The sequence below is a fragment of the Meles meles genome, chromosome 9 (genome assembly GCF_922984935.1).
Source record: "Meles meles chromosome 9, mMelMel3.1 paternal haplotype, whole genome shotgun sequence".
NCBI lineage: Eukaryota > Metazoa > Chordata > Mammalia > Carnivora > Mustelidae > Meles > Meles meles.
In genome coordinates, this window is record NC_060074.1 from 2649174 (window position 1) to 2668342 (window position 19169).

A 19169-nucleotide genomic window follows, 5' to 3' on the forward strand; every position below is an offset into this window, starting at 1 on the left:
GGTGACTTTTCTCATAGGGGTGAGACACTGCAAATAGTGCGTGGAAAACACTTCCATGAAAAATGTATTCACTTATCTGAAAGTCACCTTTAACTGTCCAGCCTGTATTTATCGTTTAAGCCTAGTAAGAAGTTAACAAAAACTTTACAAGCCTGCGGTTCCGTTGCCAACAATGTATCTCTTCCATCACGGCCCCGCGGCGCATCCTTCCCCGCCCAGATCACCGCGGTACTTCCCGCCCCGCTTCCATGCCTCACGCTTACCACTGGAGGGCGCCCGTGACGCACAGTCCACTGGGTTCCCCGACGGACGGAGGCCGCGGGAGCGTTTCTACGTTGGCTCCACTAGGGGACCCTTCGGAAACCTCTCGAATCGCACGCCCAGAATCACGCGCTCCCCGGGCATCTGTGCGCACGCGCACAATTCCTGCACCCTCCCTCCGGATGGAGCAGCCGCTCTCGCTGAGGCTGATGGGAGAGAGAGAGAGGGAGGGCGGGGCCCCGGGAGCGCGCACGCGCGGAGGCCGGGACCTGGGAGGAGCGGGCGCCGGTGCGGGCCGTGCGGCTCGCGTTCCCGCGCGGCGGAGATGCCCAGCGGGGGGTGGCGGCCCGAGGACGGCGCGGGGCCGCGCTCTGCCGACCCCTCGGCGCTGCGCAAGGACGACCTCGGCAGCAGGGTGAGTGCGGCCCGGACCGTCCCGCGGCCCCGCCGCTCGCCCCTCAGCCCTCGCGTTCGGCGGCGCGTTAAGCGGAGACCGCGAGGTTCGGTTAGACGGGGCGGCGCGGGGCCGAGGCGGGCCCGGGTCTTTGCTCTGCGCTTTCCGAGCCGCTGGCGGCGCCTCGCACCCGACCCGTGACCTCGCACCCCGGCCTGCGCCGCGGCCCGGCGGCCCGCCAGCCGCGCTGTGTCCGTCGCGGGACCCGCCGGTCGGTGTGTGAAGCGCCGTCGACGAGCCGGTCAGTCCGCGCGCCGTCGGCCCCGCGCGCACCCCGCCTGCCGCCCCTGCGCCCCGCCTCGCCGGCGCGGGGTCCTACCACGCGCTGGGTCGCCGGCTGCCGGCGGAGGGGCGGGGAGGCCCGGGTGCGGGTGCGGGTGCGCGGCCGCCCGCAGACACGCTCCGGCGCGCGCTGGACGCACGTGGTCGCGCCGCGGACCCTGTCCTGCTGGGGAAGACGCGGCCGCCGTCGGGCCGCCCCGCCCTGCCTGGGAAACGGGAACCGGAGCAAAGCCGAGACGGAGAGCGATCGGCCCCGTGGCCCGGTGTCGGGCGTTTGCACGACCTGCTGGTGCTGAGCACGTGGCTCCGCTCTGTGTACGTAAATCTCGAAAAGCGTCGCTAGTCCATGACACGCGAAAAAAGCAAAAGCGTGACTTGAAAGAAGTCATTGAAAACGGATACTGTTGATGCATATGGTCTGTTCTAAATAAAAAGCACAGACTTTGTTGCGTTACTGGGCCCTTGCATGAGTGCGAGTGACCCTCCCCAAACCCCGGGTCTGGGCTCAGTGGGCTCCGGAACAGCTGTCGCGTGCAGTCGCGGTTTCCCCTGCCAGCTTTCCCCGCTGCAGCCCGCGCGCTGCCGTTCAGAAAGAATCCGAGTGTTTGCGGACTGCCCGCTTGCACAGCCGGGGAATTCCAGCCCCTTCTCCCATCTCTCTCAGGTTAAAAGGCCCTCCGTGGAGCACACTTTGCTAGTCTCCGATTTAAGAAGTTTTTCTTTATTTCAATAGATTAAAGAGCAAAAAATTGTCGTGGATGAACTTTCTAACCTGAAGAAGAACAGGGTGAGTTATGACGATAATTTTGAATTGTAAGTGGGAAGGTTTGGTTATATCTTATTAACTAAATATGAAAGTAAAAAGAATTATATGTAAGATATTTACATTAAAATCTGCAAGATCTCAGCATCTTTTTTACTTACATTGCTCAAGTGTAAAGTGCCCAAGATTTTATACACGTATGTGGATGTCTGTGTTGATTATAGTTGATAATGTTTTCTTCCCATCGTATGAAACTTGCAGTACCTTTGAACCAAACAATATTAATTATACAGTGGTATCTTGAATCTGTAATCACTAATGACATTGACTTATACTTGAATTTGGTGTTTTCTTTTGAAGTAAGTAACTTTTAAATATATTAAGAAAGGAAACTATACCTTTAAGTGACTGGATAATTGTTGAAAAAACAAAAAGGATAAATTGCTTCCCCCTACCTGAAATTATTTTACACAAGTCTTCCATATATTTAACATGGTTGTTTAATGTCATGTGCATTAATGTATTCACAAACAACCAAGCTACTGTCAGAAATTACATTTTAAAGTTCCGGAAGAAATTATTTTGAGCCATTTAAGCATTTGATAACTAACAGGTTGTTTAACATTTTTGCTATTGTTCCTTTTGGAATTTTAGAACTTAAGTCACAGCTGATACAAACTTTCTAGAGGGCAAGTTGGCAGAATGTATCAAAATCTTAAAACTATGTAGCACTTTGACCCAGTTCCATTTATAGAAATTGAGTGAACAAAGATTTAGTAAAAACTTCATTGGAACATTGATTTATAAAGTTGGTAATGTCTTAAAGGTCTAAAACTTGAGGACTTAAGGAATAAACTGTAATGTTATACCCATACAGTAATACTGTAAAATAATACTTATTGATAAGGAAAAGTATTCCCAATATATTGTTCATTGATGAAAGCAAATAATAAATCTGTTTTTATAATAAGATCCTTTTTGTTCAGGGAAACAGATAGTTTGATATATGCAGAGAAAAAACATTTCAGCTCAGTGTTAATGGTAGCAGTTTCCAGGTGGTAAGATAATGGGTGACTTTTATTTACCTGTATTTACTAAGGTATTGTTCTGAATATATGTTACTGAAGTTCAAGAATATGCAATAAAAGGGTTCAGAGTTTTGGTATATACTTTTTAGATCCAATCCTGATATTAGCCTAATTATGTTTTGCAGAAAGTATATAGGCAGCAACAGAACAGCAACATATTCTTTCTTGCAGACCGAACAGAAATGCTTTCTGAAAGCAAAAGTAAGTTTTTTGGTATATTATATAGAAATGCATGAAAAGCCTTTTCAGAGTTTTCTGTGGAACCTCATGGTAGTGCCTAAATTATGCTGTCTACATCTGAATGCTCAAATATATATCCGAAGATCGGATGGCGGTAAGTCAGATGAAATTAATGCGGTGGTCTGGTTTTTCTTTAAGTTAGCCTTCCAAAGATGGAAGTCTACAGTAAAAAAATAAAAATATATAAGTTGTGTTAGAAAGCCATAATTAATAACGTCTGCTGTAGAATTTTTTTGGCAGATCTAGGTATAAAAACTGCTCTGCCACTTTCTCCCTTTATAACTTTGAGTGAATTACTTTGAGCCTCCAAAGTTTTTGGGATTTAAACACAAGGAATAGATAAAGTTCATAGCCCAGTGCCTGGGCCAAAATAAGCATTTAATAAACAGAAATTATTTTCCTAAAAGACATCTGTCATTAGAAGCCTTTTGAATGCAGTGCGTGTACTCTAGTGGTTTGATCTTGGTAAGTGCTCTACGAATTACTAGGGAAAGGTCCAAGAATTTTCATTTTACTTAATATTTCTTATCCCCTCCCCCACAGATATACTGGATGAACTGAAAAAAGAATACCAAGAATTAGAAAACTCAGAGAAGACCAAAATCAAGAAATAGTCAACTTGATTTCACATAACAATGTGTGGCATTTGTTGTTCTGTGAGCTTTTCTGTTGAGCATTTCAGTAAAGATTTGAAAGAGGATTTACTGTGTAATCTTAGCCGACGGGGACCCAGTAGTAGTAAACAGTTGTTAAAGTCCAGTGTTAGCTACCAGTGTGTGTTTTCTGGGCATGTCCTTCACTTAAGAGGTGTTTTGACCGCCCAGCCTGTGGAAGGTGAAAGGGGCGATGTTTTCCTGTGGAATGGAGAAGTCTTCAGTGGCATAAAGGTTGAAGCTGAAGAGAATGATACTCAAATAATGTTTAATTACCTTTCCTCCTGTAAGAATGAATCTGATATTTTGTCACTGTTCTCAGAAGTCCAAGGTCCTTGGTCTTTTATATATTACCAAGCGTCTAGTCATCATCTGTGGTTTGGTAGAGACTTTTTTGGTCGCCGTAGCCTGCTTTGGCATTTTAGTAATTTGGACAAGAGTTTCTGCCTCTCTTCAGTTGGCCCGCAGACATCCGGAGTGGCCAGTCAGTGGCAAGAAGTTCCAGCATCTGGAATTTTCAGAACTGATCTCAAGTCTGCTTCCATTTCCAAATCTGTGGTTTTAAACTTGTACCCTTGGCAATCTGTTTCTGGGGAGAATGTTATCAAGGAGTGTGTTAATAGCCTAATTCAGGTTTCAGCAGACTTGCCAACATTTGTGTCAGTGGTAGCAAATGAAGCTGGACTACATCTGAGAGAACCTGTTGTTCCTTTAAATAGGACGTTGCCGCAAGCTCCCCTCGAGATGCCTCACGGAACCACCGTCAGTGTCCCTCCTACAAGGGAAATGCTTCAGATGTTTCTTACTGATGGACACATGAAGGAAGTCGTTCAGCAGTTCCTCGAGGTCCTGAGTCTCGCGGTGCAGAGACGTGTCTCGTGCTTACCCAGGGATGCACACCTGACCCCCAGTGCGGCTTCGGAAGCACGTGCCAGGAGAGCAAACGTTGCGGTCCTGTTTTCGGGGGGTGTCGATTCCATGGTTCTTGCAGCCCTCGCGGACCTCCACGTACCCCTGGATGAACCCATTGATCTTCTTAACGTGGCTTTCAAGACTAAAGAGAAGACCGTATTAGCTGGTTTTAACCAAAAGAAGAAAAACCAGAAAAGTCGTTGTGAAACACCTTCCGAAGAATCCTCTGGAGATAATGCCGCTGGCGGTGGGGACGGGGGCATTGACAGACGATTCAGTGTGCCAGATCGCGTCACAGGAAGAGCGGGACTCAAGGAGCTACAAGCCGCTAACCCTTCCCGAATTTGGAATTTCGTTGAAATTAATGTTTCTCTGGAGGAACTGCAAGAATTAAGAAGAGCTCGAATACGCCACTTGGTTCAGCCCTTGGATACGGTGTTGGATGACAGCATTGGCTGCGCAGTCTGGTTTGCTGCGAGAGGAGCTGGTCGGCTAGTGGCCCGCGGCGGCGTGGGACCCTATCGGAGCAGTGCGAAGGTATGGGAAGGCAGGCACACTGGACTCGGAACTTCCGAGACCTGATGTGGACCCTTTGAAGCTACTAACATTTAGGTTGCAAGAATATAGCATATCTTAATTGCATTTAACCTACAGTGCAATGTGTAAGACTTTTTAAAAATTGGGCATATTTTACGATTTTAGGACTTCCCTTGTTTTTGTCAGAAAATGGTATGTTTGAGATGATAACTTTTAAAGCTTTGCTTTTAGTTATTTCCTTTATCTCATATTGGGAGTATGGCTTTCCTTAAACCATCACAGGTGGTTCTTTCTGGAATTGGTGCTGATGAGCAGCTTGCGGGTTATTCTCGCCATCGCGTCCACTTTCAGACCCACGGAATGGAAGGATTAATTAAGGAAATTGAGATGGAACTGGGACGAATCTCTTCTAGAAACCTTGGTCGCGATGACAGAGTTATTGGTGATCACGGAAAAGAAGCAAGGTGATTCCAGCTATCTGAGTGCTGTGGGTAGTTCTGTAGAAACACTAGACTGTAAGAGGAGATTTTAACATTCCTTTTCTTTGGAGACCGTTCACACGAATAGCAGTAGAAACAATAATGTCTCGGCCTCTGTCACAAACACTGTCCATCAGAGGGAAAGCTGGGGAGCTGTCAGGGAGCAGTTGTTTTCCAGAACTCATTGTCAAAGAAACGTCTTTTTGGTCATTTTCAAAGATAATACAATGATGTGGTTGTTTTCCATGTTACAGTGGAAAAGACTGTAAAACTGAGGTAATGAAATACTGAGTGAGGGTATTTTTAAAGGGTTGGGTTTTGTTTCAAATGTTTGCTTTCGTCTCAGTAAGAGCATAGACCCTATTCCCACGCTTTCCCCTCCAGCGTGAGGGCACCTGGCTTCGTTGCCATGGACATCCTGTGTGTAGAGCTCCGTACCCACCTCTCGTTGGACTCAGTCTGGTCAGACATTGCGGGTCACCTGAAGGTGTCAAAGAGATCAGGGCACTTTCATATGTATATTCTTTTTTAATTCAGGGATTTATTTTTACCTCCAATGAATGTCTGATGGCAGTAAACAAATGCTTGAAGACAACTTTAAATTATTAAGGATAAAGAAAGAGGTATTGTTTACAAAAAGCAGAAGTTTGTTCAAGTAGGTAAATTTATTAGGTATTAGTTTATTACAAGTGTGTAAGCATGTGAGAACAGAGTCCAGTAAGCTTTGTGAGAACTGGAACGTCATAGTACAGCACTCTAACACTTCACACTTAACACTGCTTCAGCTTTTCAGTGTATGTAGAAAATGTGTAAATTCTATATATATCGAATCTACGTGTATAACATACATACATAATTTATACATATTACCATAGTATAAAAACTATAAAATGTTTTCCTTTTGAAGGGTGCATGTATTTGAGAGACAAATTCAGTCTTTATTTCAGATAGGTCATAGAAAAAATTTATTTTATTTAGTGAAAGTTAATTCTGAAGGCCCTGTATGATACTCTCATACAAAAGTGCCTCGGAAGAAAGTTTGAAACAGTGACTACAGACTTGTGCTTTAACAAATATGATAATTGCTCGATCTAAATAATTCATTAATTATGTATCTTGGCATGTATATTAACAGTGATCAATTAATTAGATTATCTTATAGAGATGTTTTTGCAGTTGATTCACTTTTATAAAATACTCCATATAACAAGTGCCTTTACCCTTTCCAGTATCTCTGTGTAAGCTAGAATAAGATATGATAAAACAAACACTAATGTAACAGAATTGCATTTAAAGAATTGGAGGGAGAGTTTCAAAGCATTTTAAACAAAAATGAGAATTTTATAGGAAGCTAGGGAAACCAGGGGGCAGAAAGGTTTTGTTTTTCAATCTAAGACTTCATTCTATTATACCATTTGTCTCCATTTAAAGGGTATACATGTAATCAAACAATTTTTTAGAAGATTTATTTATTTCAGAGAGAGAACATGAGCGGGGAGAGGCAGAGGGAGAGAATCCTCAAGCAGACTCCCTGCTAACCTCGGAGCCTCACATGGGGCTCAGTCCCCCAGCCGACCTTGCGATCATCCCCTGAGCCGAAACCAAGAATCAGACACTTAACCAACTGTGCCACCCAGGCACCCCAATATTTTTTTAAGATTTATTTATTTCAGTGTGCAGGAGTGCGAGCAGGGAAAGGAGGAGGGAGAGGGAGAGCAGACTCCCTGCTGAGACAGAGCCGGACTCGGGGCTCGATCCCTGACTGGGAGATCATGACCTGAGCTGAAACTAAGAGTCAGATGCTCAACTGACTGAGCCACCCAGACGCCCCCAAATCATTTTGATGCCATAAAATTTTACCCTAAGTAAATGTTTCACCAGTTCAGGATTATAGAGCCCTTCTATATTGATTTCAAACCTCTAAAGTTAATTTTCTTTTGACATGATAGAGAGCACACAGATTGAGTAGTCGAGTCAAGACTGTACTTGTGGGACACCTGGGTGGCTCAGTCTGTCAGGCCCCTGCCTTCAGCTCAGGTCATGATCCCAGAGTCCGGGGATCCAGTCCTGCATCAGGCTCTCTGCTCAGCGGAGAGCCTGCTTGTTCTTGTCCCAGTCCCCCGATACCCCCCCCATCCCCACTCGGGCTTGCTCTCAAATAAATAAATAAAATCTTTTAAAAAAGAAAAGACTGTACTTATTTTCAAGGCATCCCCAAAGAAACCTTATGAAACAATTTGAGAATATTTCTTACCATAGGCCTAATTTATTTACTTTTTGAACCAGAATTTAATTTATTTTGTAGCCTATGTATTAAATTAGTCACATGAAATATTTGTTAATGTGATTAAGTTTTAGCCATAAAATTGTGTAAATAACCAGAATATTTTTAATTGAGAAAAACAGTGCCATCAAAAATTAATTTGATGCTATAAATTTTAACATTGAATAAAACGTAAAAGAAAAATCATAACTTTTTTAATACTTATGTGATTATATTTATGGTTCTATTTATCTGCTTATTTTAGATTTCCTTTTCTGGATGAAAATGTCGTGTCCTTTCTAAATTCCCTACCGGTTTGGGAAAAGGCAGACTTGACTTTACCCCGTGGAATTGGTGAAAAACTAATTTTGCGTCTTGCAGCAGTGGAACTTGGCTTAACAACCTCTGCTCTTCTGCCAAAGCGGGCCATGCAGTTCGGATCGAGAATTGCAAAAATGGAAAAGAATCATGAAAAGGCATCTGATAAATGTGAAAGACTCCAAGTCATTTCCTTAGAAAACCTTTCTAGTGAAAAGGAGATTAAAGCATAATCCTTCACCATGTAACATTTACTGAATGATGATTATGTAAAAAAACACTCTGCTGCCCTTTTATTAAGTAATGCAGTGGTGTGAAGGTTCATTGCGTGGATTTTTACTGCAACAATATAACCAACCGGGTCAGACAGACACTGGAGAACAGACTGCTCGAACAACTTGGATGTCTGAAGCTATGACAGTAACATCACGCTGAGCTCTTACATGGTAACGTCCCACGAGCAATGTTAAAGCAGCTTTAACCAACTCTTTTCTTGGTAGTTACACCCAGAAATAACTCGATTTGTTGTTGTCAGGGGCCTGGTTAAAAAGGGCTCTTTGACAGATGAGAAAACTAAGGTTTAGAGAAGCTGAACGATCTGCTGGAGGGTCTCACTCCTGGGCAACGCTGGTTAGTTGTGTTACATCTCTTTAGGCAGCTGATTTTCCCACTCAGAACTTCTGACGATTTTTTGCATTCTTCTGTCCCCCAAATCTCTAGCCTCCCTCTCTTGGCCTCATTCGCAGCTCATGACCTGAGCTTTTCACAGAGAATCCGAGTCTTCGGGACAGGAAAGGCCTTCACTCGCCAACACCAGAACTACCTTACCTGTAGGCACACCCATCCTTTTCTCCCTTCTTGTCATTAGGGAGATGCATCATCCACCCACCCATCGGATGGCTGTGTGGCCACTTGTTGTCCATATCCCAACCCTTCTTGCCTTACAGGACCCTTACGCTCCTCTCTCCGGTATCTTCAGCCTCTTCTCTGTAGGATCCTTCCTATCATCATTCAAGGTGTTCTAGTCTACCCAACTTCAAATGCACATACGTGGTTCTCTTATCTTCTGCTTGTCACCTCGTGCCTCCCATCCACACTCACCATCTCAACCGTGTCATCCCCACTCCAGCCTGACATCCACCCACATGAGCTACAACCACCATACCAAGGTCATGGGTCCATCCCTGATTAGAGCTGACATCATTCCTGGATCTGGACACGCTTTGATTCTTTTCATCTCGGTGGGAAAGCAGTTTTAGGATACTGACAAACAGAGGCCTGTCAGAGACTTCCACATGCCTGGGAAAAACCATATTTAGATACTAAGCTTAATAGCTTTCATCCCTCTATCTGAGGGCAGACAAGTTCAAGTATCTATGTGATCCTGAGCACCAAACTGACATCATTCCTATCAGAAAAAACTGATCGGTTTGCGCAGCAGCCTAGGTTGAATATAATGAAGTAACGGTAGAGTTCAACACCAAAACATACACCGTTCAGACACCAGTGACCATGTGGCCCGCACTGCTTCGGCAGCTCTGCATGGATCAACCCAGCTGAACCACTAGTGAATTGCCAGGTCGTCTGCTCTAGCAGAATACTGTGTGTGCGGCTTTGCTGTTCCGTTGTGTTCCGGGAGAGCCTAATTCTTCAGGACCTCTTAGGACTTAATTCCATAAACCCTGGGATGAAGTTCTGTGTTAGTCCTTAATTTTTCCCAGATTTGAAACACTTAGAACAAACCATCTGGCACCTGAGCACCTGGTGGGTGCTGTGGAGGGGAGGTGGCTGTGGTCAGGGGTGGAGGAGAGAGAGGAACACACGGGATGGCACAAGGAAAATGCTTCCCCAAAGCCATTGACTGGGAAAGTGAGAGGGGCTGATTTTCACAAGTTTTTACAACCAGCAGGGCCCAAAGACTGGGCTTGGTTCTCTTCCTGCCTTCCCGACTGCCCGCCCTTTGTGTTCCTCGTTGACTCCATCCTCCCCACCTGAACTTTAGACAGTAAAATTCTCAGGTCCGTACTGGGTTCTGAACTTCCAATTCTCTCCCTCGGTTCCACCCACGCGAAGCCTGCCCAGAGGTACGCGCCTACCCCAGCCTGCCGTTCCCAGCCCGAACCCGACCTGTACAGTCCAAGATGTCTGGCATCTCTACTTGGTTCTCTCCCACGTACGACAAGGTCATCATGTCCACAGCTGAACTCTTCATCTTGCCCTGATTCCCCATTTCTCCGGACAGAGATTTGGGTGTCCTCCGACAGCCACTTTCTTTTGGGGTCACCAGCACCACCCAGTCCGTTGCCCCCTCCAGGCGGTCCACCAGCGCATCTCCACCGCCGCACGCTCGAGCCGTGCCCGCACCTGCTGACAGCAACAGAGCCTAAATCTTCAGAATAAAGTTCGCAGTCGTTAGCTCGGCGGCCTGGGTGATGAGGGCCCAAGCTCGTGCGCACTGTCTCTCTAGTTCTTGCCGCAAGGCTTTGCTTCGTTTCTCAGAAAGGTCAACGTCCTTCTCAGCCGGTTCTTCGGCACCTGCTGTCCCACCCCCGACGTCTGCCTCTCCGAGCCGCTGGCACGGCTCCCGGCCGTCTTCCGGGCCCAGTTCCGAGACACCTCCTCCCCGCAGCCTTTCCCGGCCCGGGATCACGTAGGCTTCCTTCGCGGGCTGTCGTGACATCTCGCCTTCGTCACCTGTTTAAGTGTGACCGTGTGGCTGTCTGTGTGACTGGAAGCTCCGCGCGCTCGTGTGTGTCCCCCGCTGCCTGGCTCATAATACGCGTCCCAGAACCCCTTGCCGCGTGGCAGGACGGGGAAGCGGGGGGATTCCAACCCGGGATTCCTTCCGAGCCTTCCCCTCGGCCCCCTGGGTCTGGGTTTCGGTGGAAGTGAGCGGTGATGGGGCAGCGCGGGGGTGGGAGCGGGAAGCTGGGCTGAGTTCCGCAGGCGGCAGGGGCGGGGACACGTGGCCGGGACAATTCCGCAGCGCCCAGTGCCCGAAGCGCTGCCCGCAGGCGCAGAGGGGCGGCCCCTGCGCGGGCCGGGCGGTGCTCCCGAGGCCCCAGGGCTTCCACGCGCGGGCTCCGGCCAGAGGCGGAGGGTTCCCGGAGGAGCCTCCCCGGGCGATCGCTGCAGGAGAGACCCTCTCCGATCCCACCTGCCACGCCCCGCCCAAGAGGGGGTCCTGAAAGTGAGAGGCCGGTCCAGGAGACTAGACCACTGCCCCCGGTCCCCGTGAATATTCTGGGGACCAGAGTGGATGCAGCTTCCTTCTGGACAAGAAAACAATCATTCCAAAGTAGGTTTCTTCCCTTCCCTTGTCCTCTCCCCTCTCTTCGTGTCCCTATAGGCGTAGGTCTTGGGCCACACCTAGGTTGGTTCTGATTCTTAAGGTGTGAAACCCTAGGCACTTTCCGTAACCTTCCTAGTCTTCATGTCTGCGTCTACGCAGCGGGGATACCAACGCCTCTCTCGGAGGCTTGGGCTCTCCAAGTGTCCCCTCGGAACCAGCAGCATCAGCATCATCGCTGGCTTTTCAGAAATGCAAATTACCCAGCTCAACCCGACGCACTGGATCAGAAACTCTAAGCAGGGTCCAGCCCTGTTTCAACAAGCTCTAGGTGGTTTCACTGCAGGGCGAGTGTTGAGAAGCACAATATGAGAGGGGCCAATTAAATGAGATAACTAGAATATTATGTGTAAAGAACTGGGCAAGTAGTAGACGCTCAAAAAATAGTGGTTATGGTCATTCTTATTCCAAGAACACAAAGGCAGTTAGTGACATAGAAATAGAAAGTTAAATAGGCTCCTCTTGTCTTTCCTTTTAAGCAGGTCTTTATTTTCTTGCTTTAAAAAAACTGAAAACAAAATAAACATACACAAAAAGGCTTATATGTAGAATTTTTAAAAACACACAAGCTCATAAATACAGGGAGCAGATTGGTGGTTGCCAGAGGAGGGGGTTGGGGGTTTGGTGAACCTGGAAGGAGTCAAAAGTGTAGACCTCCAGTTATAAAGAAGTCATGGGGATGTAATGTACAGCGTGGCAACTACAGTGAATAATACTGCACTGCATTTTGAAAAGTTGCTGAGAGAGCAAATTCTTAAAAGTAGGTATCATAAAAAACAATTTTGTAACTATGCATGTTGATAATGTTAGCTAGACTTATTGTGGTGATCATTTAAAAATATATACAAATATCAAATTATTGTGCTGTAGACCTCAAACTAATGTTTATGACAATTACAGCTCAATTGTTTAAAGTGTTACATGTTTAAAAAGATTGAAAACTATCATGGTTGACCATGAAACAACTACTAAAGACAAAGGTACAGACGGATCTGAGAAATCCTACTTCATTAGCATGACAAATTTCACGGCCTGTCTTTTCCTCTCTTTCATTACAGAAACTTCAGAAAGGCCACCTACAATTAATAAGAAATGTTAAGACTGCCCAAAAAAGGCTTACCCAGATTTGATCAAAATCAAGATGAAGAAACCTACCTGGAAAACTTGGCGGTACAGAGAAACGCTTCTGCTTTTTTTGAGAAGTACGACCGGAGTGAGGTGCAGGATTTGCTAACCACGGCCCTGGTCAGCTGGCTGTCTGCCAAAGACGACGTCCGCTCGCAGCTGGACCTCCCGTGTGGAATTATGGCCCAAATGAATAATGTGGGTTTCTCCACCGCCATCCTGCTGACTCCCGTGGACCCGACTGCCCTCTTAGACTATAGGGAAGTCCATCAAATCATAAGGGAGTTGGCTGTTGGAATTTATTGCTTAAATCAAATTCCCTCAATCAGTTTAGAAGCTAATTATGATCAGAGTTCCTCTTGTCAATTACCACCCGCTTATTATGATACCAGAATTGGGCAAATTCTGATCAATATTGACTACATGCTGAAAGCATTGTGGCACGGGATATACATGCCCAAAGAAAAACGGGCCAGATTCTCTGAACTGTGGCGTACTATCATGGACATTGATCCAGATGGGAAGCCTCAAACCCAAAAAGATATTTTTGCAGAGTTTAGTTCTGCAGGTAAGAGAATCTAACATGCTTTATTTTTATTAGAAGTCATCTTTTTAATTTAAACCTTTTTTAAAAAGATTTTTATTTATTTATTTGACAGACAGAGATCACAAGTAGGCAGGGAGACAGGCAGAGAGAGAGAGGAGGGAAGCAGGCTCCCTGCTGAGCAGAGAGCCCAATGTGGGGCTCAATCCCAGGACCCTGGGATCATGACCTGAGCCAAAGGCAGAGGGTTCAACCCACTGAGCCACCCAGGCACCCCCATCTTTTTAATTTAAAAGTTATTTATCTTTGTCTCAGTTGGAGTTTTCAGTTTATACCTTTTGTCTTGTAGAACCCAAGTAGGAAAATCAGTAATGAGCCAAGAATAGAATTAGAGTGCATGAGAAAAATCTCCAAACTTGGAAACAAAATGACTATCAGATTGGATAGTCATCTATATCGCCATTTTTATAAACCTTAAAAATGAATGATAGGAGAATTGAAGTTAAGGAGAGATGTGCATCAGCGATCTAAGCTTTGGTATTTAGTAGCATTTGATTTAATGAGTATTTGTTCTTCGTTCACCTAATTCTTAAGCTCCTTCCTTCTTAGGGCCATATTTCTCTAAAGCCTGTATATTCACAACAGATACCACTAAATCCTGGAGCATCTCCCCAGCAACTGACCACATCATTGCCTTAAACACTGTGCTAACCTGGATTTTCAAGGAGCTCTGCAGGAGGCCAGCTCTCTTTCTAGGAGGGCAGATGGCTAAGAATCAGTCTGGCCATGTTAAACTTCATTTACCTCTCTGTTTTGCAGTTTATGAAACCATCAGTGAACACCACTCTTAAAAAACAGTCATAGCAGCTGTAGAGAACAGAGCATATCAAAATTTGGTCATATTATCTAGTTTTCTGTAGGGGATTTTATTACGGAGGGTTTCTTATCTGAGTAATTCTTGGATTCTTTGATTTATTACGTTAGGTTTGTGGGATGAGATGATAGAAGGAAAACATATTCTTGAGATAGAAAAATGTGGAAGGGATGACTTTTAGTTAAAATACAAATAAATATATGTATTTATGAATATATATATATATATATATACTCATTTCATAGCACAACAGGTAAAATGGAATGGTTTTTGTCGCTTTTCCTTACGCCTCTCCTCATCCCCTGTCCTTTGTCGGCCACGGCCTTCCCGCCGCCTCGCCTCACTCTTCCTCCCCCGCTTACAGGCCTTCACTTCTCAGGGCCTGGGTCACACACAGCCTCTTCTCTCCCACGCAGCGTCTGTCATTTTGTATGGAAGTTACTGCTCTCGTCTGTCTCCCTTATCAAGAGCACAGGAAAGAATGTCCTTTTCTTCTTCAGATCCCCCAGCACCTCGCACTGCGGATGCACAGCGAGACGCTCAGGGCCGCGGGAATCCGTTAACACCGGAGTGCGCGGGAAGGGAACTGAAGAGGCTCTTGGGTCTCTAGTTTGAGGCACTGAGAAATAGTGTCATTAACCGCGAACGAAGGAAAGCACATTTCAGGCACAGGGAGGGGTTGGCTTTGGGAGTTTCTGGACCTTCAGATAAAGACACGCGGGGTTCGGGGGCAAACGCGGGGCCGGGGGCGAGACTAAAATTAACGAAGAGGTCGATACAATGGATCTTGTGTTTCCCCTTCTTCATCCCCCAAATTTAGTTATAACCAGTTTTTTACTTGATTGCGACTTTGTACCTATGATTTGCATCACTTGCGACCCCTCGTCCTTCCTTCAACGCCTTCGCATTCTCTGTGCCGTGAGCTGCGCCACGTAGGACTCCGGCCCCGGCGCGGCCCGCAGCTCCCCGCGGTACCGCGGTCCGGGAGCGGCAGGTGCATCTCCGCCCGACACGTCCCTCCCCGCGCCGCCCCGTTTCCATGGGAACTGATGCTCTTCTCGACCCTCCGCGTCGGGCGTCCAGAATCTTCCCCGCGCCCCGCCCTCCGCCGCTCTGCCCCGCCCCCACCCCCGGTTCTGGTCGCCGCACGGGCTCCGGGTCGCTCCGGGCTGTCCAGGCGCGGACGCCGCGCTCTCCTGGCCGGGGCGGGGCGGGGGCGTCGCCTGCGGGGTCGGGCCGGAGCCTGGTCCGCTCGGGGTCATCTCCCCAGAGGCCGGGGCTGCGGTCTTTCCGCTTTGGTCCATCCGTCCCGCGGCGTCCGGGTCCCGGGCCTTCGCGCTCGTCCGTCCGGCGACAGCTGCGCCGCTGCCCCGCGGCCGCCCCGGGCTCCGGAGCGTGCGGCGTCAGCAGGTGCGGCGTCAGCAGGTGCGGCGTCAGCAGGTGCGCGCTCGCGTTCGGATCTTTCCAGAAATACTTCAGCTTCTTTGTAATTTCTTAATTTAACCTTTGCGAGAGGGAAGTGAATCCCAGTAGCCATTTAAAAATCCAAGTATATTCTGGCTTTTATCGTCTGTTTTTTTTTAAGACCTTTGAGGAAGGACAAAAAGGAAAGAGAAAGGGAGGCACGTGGACGTATCATTTGCACTTTTAAGGCACAAATGTTAGATTCCACATTTTCTACCAAGACGTATTTTATGATTCCATGCAGTTTTCTCAAGCTTGGATTAAGGTAACATTGTAAGTGTACCTGTCCTTAAAAAGACAATTTGACATCAAGGAAGTGCTTAATTTCATCATAAATAGGAAGAAAATGTAACAGGAAATTTGTCACTTATAATAGAGTAAAATCAAGTTTTAATTCTTATTTATTTCATCCCAGTTAGCAAGAAAGTTCTCTATTGTGTATGTTTAGCTTCTGATATCAGCAAAAACAAATATGTAATAGAAGGCTTGAAACAGCAGATTATACTTTTAGCCAAGTGAAAAGTTGAATCCGTGCTTGAAGAGAGATCACATTTTTTTGTTCTTAGTTACCGTGATTAAATGTGAGACATTGTATCCATGGTAATGGATTTCATGCTTCCAAAGGGAATGGAAATCTATCCTCAATCTACAAGCTTCCGTCTTTCTTTACTCGGCTTAGTTCCCACTCATCCACTTGCTTTTCATCTTTAACAAATTTTTTGGCATCTCATTATCCCTTTATTGTCACTTTAGTAGGAGGTGAAACCCAGTGTTCAATCTCCTCTATTTATCCAGAAGCCGAGGATGATGTTTCACTATCTACTTTTTTTTCCTGCTGTCAAGGCCTGACTGATGTCACGAAGGATCCAGACTTTGACGGGATCTACGACGAAGACATGAATGAGGATCCGACGTACGATCCCAACAGCCCTGAAGAAAAAGCTGTTTTTATGAAATATGCTGAAAACATTATGCTGAAATTAACATTCAGTACCACACAAGTTCAACAGTATGAAAATGTTTTTATATTTGAAGCAGCGTATTGGCTTACAAATGCTATAAAATGTACTCAGGACTATCTTGATATTTGTACCTACCAGAGACTACAGCAAAGATTATATCTCCAGAAAAAGGTTATTCAAAAACACTTTGAGAAGAAAAAAGAAATCAGAAGAGGGATAGGATACCTAAAGTTAATATGCTTTCTGACTCCATTTTTATTGAGTTTAAAAAAGAAGATGAAAGTTCCGTATTTCAGTAGTCTGCTCCCGCCCTTTTCAGGTAAGCGCGTCGATAAAAATCAAATATAAAGAAATTACATATATATATATGCACATATATATATATTATATTTAAATTCAACTTTGCTTGTAGTACGTGTGTCCAGGCATATAACCTTGCTGTAACCTGTTAGGAAACAAAATAAAACAAAATTCAATGTCTCCAGGTAGTTAAAAATATTTGCCGTATGTACGTAGTACTTGGTATATATTTATACCAATTATAAGGCCCATTAGGAGACTTAAATTCTGAGAAGAATAGGGAAATATCCTTTGTTCATGATGGGACATAGGATACACGGTGACTGTATCATATCTGATCCATAAACCTATAAATTCAAGGCACTTCTATTAAAGTCCCTATCATGTTTTTCATAGACGTTTATAAATTGATTCTGAAATTCTTATGGAGCAGTAAAGGATCATGAATGGCGTTACATTTCTGAAAAAGAAACAAACACATATTTTAAAACTTCACTGGTGCGTTAGCACTGTTATACACAAACCGACGTGAGAGACTGGAGAACTGAAATAGGACCATACTTGCATTGACTCTGACACGTAGTGCAAATGGCTCCCTGCAACCGGATTAGTACACAATTTACATATTTTCATTGGTGCCCAAACATGTAGGCTTATTATGGTGGGCTTTCTATAGGTGGCAAGTTTTCAGTAGAAATTTTGCAGGTCATTTAATGAAAATTTGTATCATGAGCATTCAAATGGTGAAAATTATTACACTTATCCATGAACTGCTTAAAAATGGGCTCGTGACCATTCTTCTCCTGGGGTGGAGGTAAGAGGGCAGTGCGTGTGGAACCAAGAAGCCCTTGATTAAAGAGATTATTAGCTATAACTGTAATGTTTTATTACTTAGATTTTTGGAAGCATATATGACTCAATGTTAATAGTTCCAAATGGTGATATTAGGATATTATATTTATTCCTTGAACTTTTCTGTGCCGTTTACATTTCTCAAAATACATTGTATGCTTTACATTGATGAAACCATATTCTACCTCTAAATCAAAATCCTGGACAAACCTAATCATTACTGGAGTTTTGGAAAATTATTTTTCTAAAATGTTGTATGTGTGGTTTTACGACTTCCAAAAATGTGAGCTGGTTATTTTTGTCCATGAGAGATACCTACCTATTTCTTTTTAGTGTCTCTTTTTACCTGAGCCAGCTCAGGTTAAGTTTTTTTTCTTTTGTTTTGGTTTTTTGTTTTTGGTTTTTTTACTTAGCCCAAGATTCTCTGAGGCATAGTTTCAAATCTGTTCTGACAGTTGGAGGTAATATATAAGTCTTGAACTCACATGTAGAAATCAATAAGTAGAATAATGTTTTGGCTGTTCTCTTGAAATATCTTTACAATGAAACTATAGAAAATGTGTTTTAAATATATACTAAGGCAATAATTTTAGAGACTATAATTGCCAAGATATTCATTTAGTATGGATTTTCTTCCACTTCATTTATGTAAATTAGAATCTAGATCTTTGGGATGCCTGGGTGGCTCAGTGCATTAAGCCTCTGCCTTCAGCTCAGGTCATGATGCCAGGGTCCTGGGATCAACTCCAGCATCAGGCTCCTTGCTTGGCAGGGAACCTGCTTCTCTCTCTGCCTCTGCCTGCTTGTGCCCTCTCTCTCTCTCTCTCTGACAAATAAATAAATAAATAAATAAAATCTTTTTTAAAAATGATCTAGATTTTCAAAATATGATTGTATATATGCTGTTTTCACTTTTTAAATTGAAGTTTGTTTTCATTTTTGGAGATGACAAGGTCAAGACAGAGCGAGAATTGCCTCCGTTTATTTATGGACCAGATTTTAAATGTCAGCATTTTCACTACAAAGAGGATCAATATTTTCATGTTCATGGAGGAATTGAATTTGATATCAGCACACCTTCCATCGAGAATGCTTTGGAAGATTTTAAGGTTTAAATTATTATTTTTTCTGAAATGGTTTGTCATTTCACAACTCCTTTATCTTGTTCTCCATCAACAAAGAGTCTCTGTTGGTACCGGCACTAGGCCAGTCTCCAATGATTATCTGCCTAACTCACAAATCTTTTCATATATCATGTAACATTCCTGAATTTAAGTGCAAACTATGTCCGAGGTATGTTAGGTGTCAGAGATGACATGATAAATAAGCGAGGTACACCAATCCTTACAGAATTTATAGGCCTCTAGTGGACCATATGTGCCCTAAAATAATCAGAGTATAGTAGAAATCCTCAACATTCACTACATATTCTTCCATTTTCCTCAAAGG

The 19169-nt window shown here is 44.8% G+C and overlaps 3 protein-coding genes across 3 annotated transcripts in view; all 3 read left to right on the plus strand.

The window, feature by feature from the left end:
- The first annotated feature begins 172 nt into the window (after positions 1-172).
- On the plus strand, positions 173-3770 carry ASDURF (ASNSD1 upstream open reading frame). Its single transcript, XM_046019369.1, has 4 exons — positions 173-676; positions 1731-1784; positions 2974-3049; positions 3632-3770. The coding sequence occupies exons 1-4, from the start codon at positions 173-175 to the stop codon at positions 3700-3702; spliced, it is 705 nt and encodes a 234-aa protein (XP_045875325.1). The 3' UTR covers positions 3703-3770.
- On the plus strand, positions 3724-8498 carry ASNSD1 (asparagine synthetase domain containing 1). Its single transcript, XM_046018177.1, has 3 exons — positions 3724-5190; positions 5473-5654; positions 8198-8498. The coding sequence occupies exons 1-3, from the start codon at positions 3724-3726 to the stop codon at positions 8481-8483; spliced, it is 1935 nt and encodes a 644-aa protein (XP_045874133.1). The 3' UTR covers positions 8484-8498.
- A 2954-nt stretch (positions 8499-11452) lies between these two features.
- The window catches only part of ANKAR (ankyrin and armadillo repeat containing), a 64829-nt gene continuing 57112 nt past the window's right edge, over positions 11453-19169 (plus strand). The window contains exons 1-4 of the mRNA XM_046018176.1: positions 11453-11548; positions 12658-13292; positions 16450-16887; positions 18666-18829. Coding sequence (XP_045874132.1) covers positions 12692-13292; positions 16450-16887; positions 18666-18829 — 1203 coding nt within the window. The 5' untranslated portion in view covers positions 11453-11548; positions 12658-12691. The remainder of the gene's footprint in view (positions 11549-12657; positions 13293-16449; positions 16888-18665; positions 18830-19169) is intronic.

What these genes read in the sequence shown, in the direction of transcription:
- ASDURF (XM_046019369.1), top strand. Translation starts at nt 173, where the DNA reads ATGTATCTCTTCCATCACGGCCCCGCGGCGCATCCTTCCCCGCCCAGA. An exon ending in AGGACGACCTCGGCAGCAGG is followed by an intron (nt 677 to 1,730) that starts GTGAGTGCGGCC and finishes TTATTTCAATAG; the next exon opens with ATTAAAGAGCAAAAAATTGT. An exon ending in AATGCTTTCTGAAAGCAAAA is followed by an intron (nt 3,050 to 3,631) that starts GTAAGTTTTTTG and finishes CCTCCCCCACAG; the next exon opens with ATATACTGGATGAACTGAAA.
- ASNSD1 (XM_046018177.1), top strand. Translation starts at nt 3,724, where the DNA reads ATGTGTGGCATTTGTTGTTCTGTGAGCTTTTCTGTTGAGCATTTCAGT. An exon ending in CCTATCGGAGCAGTGCGAAG is followed by an intron (nt 5,191 to 5,472) that starts GTATGGGAAGGC and finishes AAACCATCACAG; the next exon opens with GTGGTTCTTTCTGGAATTGG. An exon ending in GATCACGGAAAAGAAGCAAG is followed by an intron (nt 5,655 to 8,197) that starts GTGATTCCAGCT and finishes TGCTTATTTTAG; the next exon opens with ATTTCCTTTTCTGGATGAAA.